The sequence below is a fragment of the Ostrea edulis genome, chromosome 4 (assembly GCF_947568905.1).
Source record: "Ostrea edulis chromosome 4, xbOstEdul1.1, whole genome shotgun sequence".
Classification (NCBI taxonomy): domain Eukaryota; kingdom Metazoa; phylum Mollusca; class Bivalvia; order Ostreida; family Ostreidae; genus Ostrea; species Ostrea edulis.
In genome coordinates, this window is record NC_079167.1 from 27,276,373 (window position 1) to 27,286,372 (window position 10,000).

General features: G+C 36.6%; 2 protein-coding genes across 2 annotated transcripts in view; one reads left to right on the forward strand and one right to left on the reverse strand.

The window, feature by feature from the left end:
* LOC125671686 (trafficking protein particle complex subunit 5-like) overlaps nucleotides 1–103 on the forward strand; it is a 12,650-nt gene extending 12,547 nt beyond the window's left edge. Inside the window, exon 7 of the mRNA XM_048907541.2 lies at nucleotides 1–103. This exon is cut by the window's left edge and continues 472 nt beyond it. The gene's annotated coding sequence lies outside the window, so the exon portion shown is untranslated.
* LOC125671682 (cell division cycle protein 20 homolog) overlaps nucleotides 1–10,000 on the reverse strand; it is an 18,614-nt gene that overhangs the window by 125 nt on the left and 8,489 nt on the right. Inside the window, exons 5-10 of the mRNA XM_048907532.2 lie at nucleotides 9,812–10,000; nucleotides 5,838–5,932; nucleotides 5,455–5,689; nucleotides 5,163–5,288; nucleotides 3,116–3,233; nucleotides 1–855 (exon numbers count right to left, since the gene is read on the reverse strand). The exon at nucleotides 1–855 is cut by the window's left edge and continues 125 nt beyond it; the exon at nucleotides 9,812–10,000 is cut by the window's right edge and continues 8 nt beyond it. Of these exons, the coding sequence (XP_048763489.1) occupies nucleotides 671–855; nucleotides 3,116–3,233; nucleotides 5,163–5,288; nucleotides 5,455–5,689; nucleotides 5,838–5,932; nucleotides 9,812–10,000 (948 nt within the window). The 3' untranslated portion in view covers nucleotides 1–670. The remainder of the gene's footprint in view (nucleotides 856–3,115; nucleotides 3,234–5,162; nucleotides 5,289–5,454; nucleotides 5,690–5,837; nucleotides 5,933–9,811) is intronic.

The window sequence follows — 10,000 nt, forward strand, 5'->3', positions numbered from 1 at the left end:
CTGTTTAGAGTACTGCTCCAATAAGAGCACTCACATCCAGGTGAACAAGTGTCAAAAGTCTTATAAGAAAGTTTTTATCAATATTCATTAAAGATTGAATCATGATTGTAGTTGTTATGTCTCTGCCAATTCAAAGTGATTCTGAAGGAAAGACATCTTTAATATACCGATGCAATTAGGTCGCATGGAAAGTGGTAACATGGCTTGGTTTGAAAATACTGAACAGAAAATTTTGTATAAAATGATGATATTAAAGAATTTCTTTATTGAATGTATATTTATTTCACAAGTAAGACAATACCTTGAAAGATATAAAAAAAATCCTGTCTTTCTCATCAAATAAATATCTCATTCAACAAAGAAACTGATCATCATGGAAGTTTACAATTAATTTAGTAATCATGATGGTGTTGATAAAGCCCATCAAGCACAGACTACAGAAATTCATCGTTCATGATTACTAGTATAAGATGCATAAAGGCTTCAGAATCAATTTACCAGTAATATCATATTAAATATGAATATTGCAAATCAAAATATCACGTTGAACACATTTTTTTTAAAATATAACATGGCTCCTGAAAAAATTCATCCAAACAACACATACTCAAAACATCACTCGCACCTTTGTACCAGAACCCAGACTGTCTTTTGGATGCCATGAGAACCCCTATCTTATAGATGTCATGGAGAAAACACTCTTTTTATCTTTGCTGATGGCAGATTTCTGAGCTGCTTTCTTTTGTTCATCCAGTGTGAAACATTTCCAGATTCTGAGGGTTTCATCAGCTCCAGCTGACACAACAGTCTGACCGTCCGGTGACATGGCCATGTGTAAAACGCGGGCAGTATGACCTATTGATAAACATAGATAAAACAATAACATTCTATGCAAAATTGAAATAAGTGGAATGGATAGTTTAATGAGGGCATGGACATGATTTATGATCGATTGAAATTGACAGTTTTTGGATATATAGAAATAAAAGATCTTTTACAGATAAAGTGGATTAGAAATATTTTTACACAGGATACACTTTGTATTTACACAAAACCACAGACAATTAGATCGCTTGGGTTTGAAATTACTATTAAAGAGTAAATGTATAGAACTCTAAATATAGGGTACCCAACTTGGCTGATGCAAAAACAATAAACCAAATGGTATAAAATTCTACTCTGTATTCTAATATATTCATACATAATCAATCTATATCACTACCAAAGTTCATCCCGAAATTCTGTATACTTCCCAAGATATGCTGAAATAAATTCGGAAAAATGCCAGTTATTTTTGGTCAAATTTTAGCTGGGCCCTGGCACTATATGACTAAACAGAATCTTTAAGCATTGTAACAAGCTATTACATAGAATGTGCAGCATTATATATCATTCATAAACTGAATTCCGTAATACATGTAGCTCCAAGTGACTGAAAATTGTAAAACTGTCTGCACTTTCACTTATCACAGCCATTTTAAAAGGTGTAACTTGTTACCCAGAAAGGATTAAAGGACTCATAAAAACGATTTAAAGCCTGAAATGCTAATTTTTATCAATATTAATTCATTATAGCACAAAAATTATGCTATTAACAAGTCTTTATAACAATTCAAATGTCTTATGTCTATTTTTATCCAACCACATTAGCACAGGTGTTTGTCAATTTATAACAATGCTGTTAATTTGGGTAGTTACTAGTTAGTTGCACCAGTCAAAATGGCTGTGATAAGTTTAAGTGCAGACTATTTACAATTTAAGTCGATCAGGACTATTTGAGACTTTCAATTACGAACTGAGGTAACAAATTCATCTTAAAACAGTCATAGGATGATGTCTATATTATGCAATGGTGTGGTACAGCCCAGACACACTCTCTTTTTATGTTTACTCTTGTAAGTTACAGAACCCTGCTAAATCTCAACCTCGTGGAACCTGCTGATTCTTAAAGGCATAGGGTCTATCTTTTATCTAAAAAATGACATCACAATATTTTGCAAAAGGAACTCCAAAAAACAAATTTGTAGTATATATCATGAGTTATCTATAGCTGCAGCACTTTAGAATTGAAGTCATTTTGACATTTTAGTCCTTTATAAAATGTTTGTCTGGAGGACAATATATTAAACTGGTACCCTGCTGATCGGTGGCTACACACAACCATAAGAGATTGGAATTCAACAGGGTACCAGTTTAGGCAAATGAGAACAGGGAATTATTTTGCAATTGCTTTTGTAACCAATGTGTTTGTAAACATTCTGAGGACCTTTTTGTAATTTTCTAGTTATGATCTTTAATTTTGTCATCTTTTTGGAACATGCAAAATTTTACCAATGTCTTAGACCCTATGCCTTTAAAATTAATTTCTGCAACATCTTTAGAAGTAAAAGGAATTTCAGGATGAAATTTGGCAGTTATGTGAAAAAGTTACATACATATAGATAAGACAAGAAAGTATTATTAAAATCATTTTTTTTTTTTTACCGATAAGTAAGGTACCTTGTGAAAAAAGTTCTATACCTTTACTCTTATATAGTGATTAGGCCCCCAAGCGATATAAGTGCCTGTGATAATACCATGCTCCCTAAATCATGTTTGTAAACATGGTGTTAATATTATATTTAAAGTGAGACAAATGCACATGCATTTCATACACTTGTAAATAAAAAAACATGCGGAGGCGAGAACACCAGTATTTCTAAATTGTATGTCAGTAGCATTTTGACATATATTAATGCTAAGTCAATTTAGGGAGCAAGCACAAAGAAGCAAGAACAGAAAATGTTCCTTGCAACTTTGGCACCATGTTGATAGCTGAGTTGTGTAACATGTAAACATAGACAGGGTTTGTACCCTTGTTTTGAAAATGAAAAGTTTAGATACGTCTTTGCATCATATTTTTTTTTAAATCTAGGTTTGTTGCAATGGTTTACACATATCAAATTACTAATTAATATCCAAGTACTTTCTTTTTTTCCCTTCTTTTTACCAAAATGACGTCCATGTCCCTTTAATAGGCAGCTGAATGGTTTTCATTAATTGGAAGATAGTAATAGCAGAGACACTGTATAATTGTTGCATACTTAGTGACAACGAAATGAAATATTTTAGTTACCTGACAACTCTGAAACTTTTGTCATAGTAGGATACTTCCAGATGGTTAGCTGATTCAGAGCAAACCCATGACTAGATATCAACTCTTTGTAATTCTTTGACCACAGCAGAGCACAAACCTATAAAAAATATCGGAATTTTAAACAAAGAAAAAGAATTTGACACTCCAACTGACAAAGCTGTATGGGGACCAGTTGACATTTCACACTGCCTTATAGATCTGTAACAGAATGTAATAAAAACAAGAGGCCCATGGGCTATATCGCTCACCTGAGTCACCTCAAATCATATTTAAAGATTTTCCCTACATATTCGCATGTAAAACTTTGATCCCTATTGTGGCCCCAACCTACCCCTGGGGGCCATGATTTGAACAAACTTGAATCTGCACTATGTCAGGAGGCTTTCATGTAAATGTCAACTTCTTTGGCCCAATGGTTCTCGGACATCGCATTATGATGAAAAATGTAGATATGTGCCATGAGTCCTGTTCACCTTTAGGGGTGATTAAATTGAATTCCAAGTATGAGGTTTTTGTTATTCATTTATCTAAAAAAAAAAAGATTGGAGTCTATGTTTTACCAAGTCTTCTGGTAGTTATTTTTATCAGAATCATAAGAATGTCCTATCTAAATTAATTTATTGTCATATTGAGGTCGGGTTGTAGTGATGACACAAAAGCACTGCTCACCGCGTAGACGATTATCAAAAAAGTTCATGGGGCTCGTGATCGTGCTGCTTATAAAACCATGAGTCCAGGATTCGGCTTTTAGACTGTGGATTTTTTACCCACAGGCTAAAATTAGCTCATGGTAGAAAATGTTAATTTCGACCCCTGTGTATATTAGTATGTAAAATTTTGATCCCTTATTGTGGCCCCATCCTACACCCAGAATCTTGAATCTGTTAGGAAGCTTTTCATGTAAATGTAAACTTCTTTGGCCCTATGGTTCTTGAGAAGAAGATTTTTAAAGATTTTCCTTATATATTTCTATATAAAACTTTGATCCCCTATTGTGACCCCACCATTCCCCTAAGGGCCATGATTTTAACAAACTTGAATCTGCACTATGTCAGGAAACTTCATGTAAATGTAAACCTTTCTGGCCCAGTGATTCTTCAGAAGATTTTTAATGATTTTCCCTAATATTTGTATGTAAAACTAGGATCCTCTATTGTGGCCCCACCCTACCTCCGGAGGCCATGATTTTAACAACTTAAATTTGCACAATTTCAGGAAGCTTTCATGTAAATTTGCACTTTCCTGATCCAGTGGTTCTTGAGAAGAAGATTTTTGAATGATCCTACCCTAATTTTGCATTTTTGTGATTACCTCCCCTTTTAAGGAGGCATAGCCCTTCATTTGTAAAAACTTGAAAGCCCATCACCCAAGGATGCTTTGTGCCAAGTTTGATTGAAATTGGCCCAATGATTCTGGAGAAGAAGATGAAAATGTGAAAAGTTTACAACGACAGACAACGGACAAATTTTGGATCAGAAAAGTTCACTTGAGCCTTCAACTCAGGTGAGCTAGAAACTGAGAAAGAAGTTATCTTGAACATTTCACTGAAGCACAACCTGGAGTCTACTTGTGTTCCTGTGACAACACAAGCAGTGAAGTTTGTAGTTACCAGTGACTCCTGTTCATGTGACTACACTAAGCAGTGAAGTTTGTAGTTACCAGTGACTCCTGTTCATGTGACTGCACTAAGCAGTAAAGTTTGTAGTTACCTGTGACTATGTGTACCTGTGACTACACTAAGCAGTCATGTTTGTAGTTACCAGTGACTATGTGTACCTGTGACCATGCTATTCCTGTACTAACCTGTGACTTAGTATCCACACGGTCTACACATGTTCCTGTACTAACCTGTGACTTAGTATCCACACGGTCTACACGTTCCTGTACTAACCTGTGACTTAGTATCCACACGGTCTACACAGGTTCCTGTACTAACCTGTGACTTAGTATCCACACGGTCTACACATGTTCCTGTACTAACCTGTGACTTAGTATCCACACTGTCTACACATATTCCTGTACTAACCTGTGACTTAGTATCCACACTGTCTACACATGTTCCTGTACTACAGTTCCAGAATCGGATGTGTCTGTCTGCGGTGCCTCCACCACTGGCCAGAAGATGAGGTTGCCAAGGACACCAAGCCAATGCCTACAAAAAATGTAGGACGAAGTGATCTACACTGGATATAGAAGTTTAGGATAAGGGATGAAAAAAATATAAATAAATCACCATTCTTCCTATTGGTCAAGTGAGAATATGGAGCACTCTTTCCTAAGAAGTTTTCATGCTCCATCCCACAATAAATTTAAATTACTTTGACAGCAGCCTGGTGTTGAGAAAACGTATACACTGGTGATGTGTCAGTGAGGGTACTGCCAATCTGAGCAGACCAAATGTTCAGAAGATTGTCGTTCCCTCCACTGGCTAGGAACTTCCCATCTGGGGACCACTTCAACCCACACACCTCCTGGGTGTGTCCTAGAAGTGTGCCAACATGGTGTTCTGCCACCCTAACATCGTGATGGTGAATAGCTCCACTCCGTGAACCACTGTAATCCAATGCAAGTACAATTGTCCATAAGTTCATTCAAATGTACTAGTATATTAATAACATATTTGATAAACCAAACGATACTTCTTAAAATATTTGAGCAATTTTCATACAAAACAAGACTACATGCATTTCCTTAACCATACCTGCTCAGAATATAGGAGTTCCATGACAAAGCCCCCACTCTGTTAGCATGACCTGCCATGTTGCGTAGCCTTTTCTTTACGGCAACGTCCCACAACTGAAGAAAAAAAATATCAAATTACTGAAGTGTAAATTCTTTTGTGTGTGTATATATATATATACATACACACACACATATATACCTTGCATTAGATCACTATTGGTGGATAATTTTAATCAATCGAATCAAAGGTGTGCAACAATCTGCAAAATGGAAACATTATACAATGATTAACATCAATTAAGGAATGAAAGTTTTACTCATCTTATATAATGTAAGGTAAATTGGGAACTTGGGACAATTTATGCATGATAAACCACAAAGTGAGTTGTTGATGACAAGAGGTCCATGGGCCACATCGCTCACCTGAGTCACCTTGGTCCATATCAGAAGATTTTCCATATCTATTTGCATGTAAAACCATAGTCCCTATTATGCCCCCAAACCTTCCCCTGGAGGCCATGGTTTTTGCAAACTTGAATCTACACTATGTCAGAAAGCTTTCATGTAAATGTGAACTTCTTTGGTCCAATGGTTCTTGAGAAGAAGATTTTTAAAGATTTTCCCTATATATTTGTATGTAAAACTTTGATCCCCTATTGTGGCCCCATCCTACCCCAGGGGGGCATGATTTTAACAAACCTGAATCTGCACTATATCAGAAAGCTTTCATATAAATCTCAGCTTTTCTGGCTTAGTGGTTCTGGGAAAAAGATTTTTAAAGATTTTTCCTATATATTTGTATGTAAAACTTTGACCCCTATTGTGGCCCCATCCGACCCCCGGGGGCCATGATCTTAACAATTTATAATCTGCACTATATCAGGAAGCTTTCATATAAACCTCAGCTTTTCTGGCTCAGTGGTTCTTCAGAAGAAGATTTTAAAAGATTTTTCCTATAAATTTGTATGTAAAACTTTGATGCCCCCTTGATGCCCCATCCAATCCCCGGGGTCCATGATTTTAACAAACTTGAATCTGCACTATATCAAAAAAAAAACACGAAAAAAAAAAAAAACAAACAACAAAAAAAACTTTGACCCCCTATTGTGGCCCCATCCGATTCCCGGGGGCCATGATTTTAACAATTTAGAATCTGTACTATATCAGGAAGCTTTCATATAAATCTCAGCTTATCTGGCTCAGTGGTTCTTGGGAAGAAGACTTTTAAAGATTTTTCCTATATATTTGTATGTAAAACTTTGATCCCCTATTGTGGCCCCATCTGACCCCCGGGGGCCATGATTTTAACAATTTAGAATCTGCATTATATAAGGAAGCTTTCATATAAATCTCAGCTTTTCTGGCTCAGTGCCTCTTGAGAAGAACATTTTTAAAGATTTTCCCTATATATTTGTATGTAAGACTTTGATCCCCTATTGTGGCCCCATCCGACCCCCGGGGGCCAGGATTTTAACAATTTAGAATTTGCATTATATAAGGAAGCTTTCATATAAATCTCAGCTTTTCTGGCTCAGTGGTTCTTCAGAAGAAGATTTTTAAAGATTTTTCCTATAAATTTGTATGTAAAACTTTGATCCCCTATTGTGGCCCCATCCGACCCCCGGGGAGCATGATTTTAACAATTTAGAATCTACACTACCTAAGGAAGCTTTCATATAAATTTCATCTTTTCTAGCCCAGTGGTTCTTGAGAAGAAGATTTTTTAATGACCCTACCCTATTTTTACCTTTTCTTGATTATCTCCCCTTGGAAGGTAGCCTGGCCCTTTATTTTAACAATTTAGAATTCCCTTTACCTAAGGATGCTTTGTGCCAACTTTGGTTGAAATTGGCCCTGTGGTTTTTGAGAAGAAGTTAAAAATGTTAAAAGTTTAAAGACGGACGGACGCCGGAATATGGGTGATCAGAAAAGATCACTTGAGCTAAAAACCAGGAGCAGATCCAGGTAATTCAGAGGGGTAAGCAATCTCTGCTCCAAAATAATGGATCTCAGACCCTTTCATCATATCAATTTTAGCTGTGGATTGACTTTTTAATCTTAGTTATAATTGCTGAGGATCATTTGTTGTGGCTTTTAATTTGTGACCTATCTGACTGTTGACGCAGAATTATCTAATTCATTTTTCATGTACAATTTAGCTCAACTCAATTCTCATTGAAGATCTTATTAAATTTCATGGAATGGTTTTAGGAACTGCCATTTTTTGTCTCTTTTAAATTATTACACAGATTAATTTAGTGAAAGACAAACCAGAGACTGTCACTGTTCAGAATTCATCTAATAATGGAGTCAGTGACAAAAGAGATGTTGGAATTGCACAAGATGCCCTAAACATATTGACCATAAAAAATATTAGGGATGGCAGTGGAAAAATTGTTGTTGTTGTCGGTTCCTTTTTATTTCTGTGCAGAATTACAGGTAGTGTCCACACTAGTGGGCCCCCTTCCATGTATCTGGCTAGCTGCACGCATGGCAGATCTCACCTCAGATCTCCATTCTTTCCGGTTTTGAGGGTCGGAAGTAGAGAGCTTCCATTCTCTACGATCTTTCTCCGTCAGCTCTCTCCAAGATAGCATTGGCGGACCAACTCTACGTCTGTCTCCCAGGAACTTGTATGTCTAGAGCGCACTTGACTGCACTGCTGGATCTGACATCATGGCCATACCAGAGGAGTCTCCTTTCCCTTAAGATGAGGTTAAGGTCATCAATACCAAGCCGCCCCAGCAATTCAGTTGAACTTACAGTGGCCACATCTTCAGGCTTGGTGTTACAGATCTGTCTTATCATGGCCCTGTCATTGCGTAGTAGGCGATGAAGATTTGGCTTGGTCAGTGCCCAGGTCTCACTGGCATGGAGCATAGCACTACGTACGCAGGTGTTATACACTCGACCACGGGTCTTCTACGACAGGTGACGTGATGTCAGGACCGATAGTTAAAAATTAAATTGCAGTTAAAAATCCATACCTTTTTTTATTTGGACTTTGCTGTGCTCAGCTAAAACAGCCTTAGTCATTGTCTTTAGCCACCAGAATGTGACCCTCGATGTAATGTTATTACATGTTAGTATACTTCAGCCAGCTAAAGGTTCAGCGCCAACACTTTTATTCTATGTTAATATCACCTATATTATGTATTTTTTTTAAATTTTCATTACATATTTTATTTTTATCCTTCATTTATTTTCTGTAATACAGCACTTCCTCTTGCATTCATTGTCAATATTCACCGCTGAAATCATTCCCCTGGGAATTGCTTGCTTAATGAAACTTCTGATCTATTCCACTCTTATTTGAGGATCACTAAATTTATGTTTCATCTTTTCCAACCTGAAGCAACTCCATCCTCATGTGAAATCATAGACATTTTTGCAAAATCTTGAATTTATAAAACTTTGTGCATGTTAAAAATATATCTTTTGTAGGAATTTTACTCATTGGGTACAACAACAAACTAGTACAAGTATTTTAAACCCCAAAAAAAGTTAAAATTTTCTGTAATAAAAAATGTTGTAAATGGTAATAACTCATGTGCCTACATTTTCTCTATTGCATATCTCTTATACAGAGATTACCCCGATTATGCTGATATCCACAATCAATTCTGATATATTTATATAGCAATTTTTTGAAACTGCAAACATTAAAACTTTGTCTAGAAACCTTGACTCTGTTTAAGTGACTGAAATTCTGTTTCATATCACACCAGTTCTGCAATCTTTGTATCATAATCCTTCATTACATGTATCTATCTCAGGTAAACTCAGCTAGGGAATTAAGGAAAATTCTACCTCTCAGACAAGATTCTCTGTTTACAACTCAGCAAAGCCTTGTCCTAGACTACAAATCTTGTTCCCCTCAGATGAATCTTCCAATCCCACACCCGTACTACTGAAGGATTCCATTAGTCACAAAGTTATGACCAAAACAATTTGTACAGACAAATGGACAAGACACCCATATCATTTACTTACTTGCACTTCCCCATTGCTGGTTCCCACAGCCAGAAAGTTGCCCTCCTTGATCCAGGACACAGCCCCTACATACTGGTCAGAACTTTCCATCTGCAGCAGCTGCTCAATCTCCCCTGTGGCTGCATTCCAGAGGTACACACTCCCCCCCAGACACACAGCCAGGAGATTGTTACATGACCAGTCAAGCAG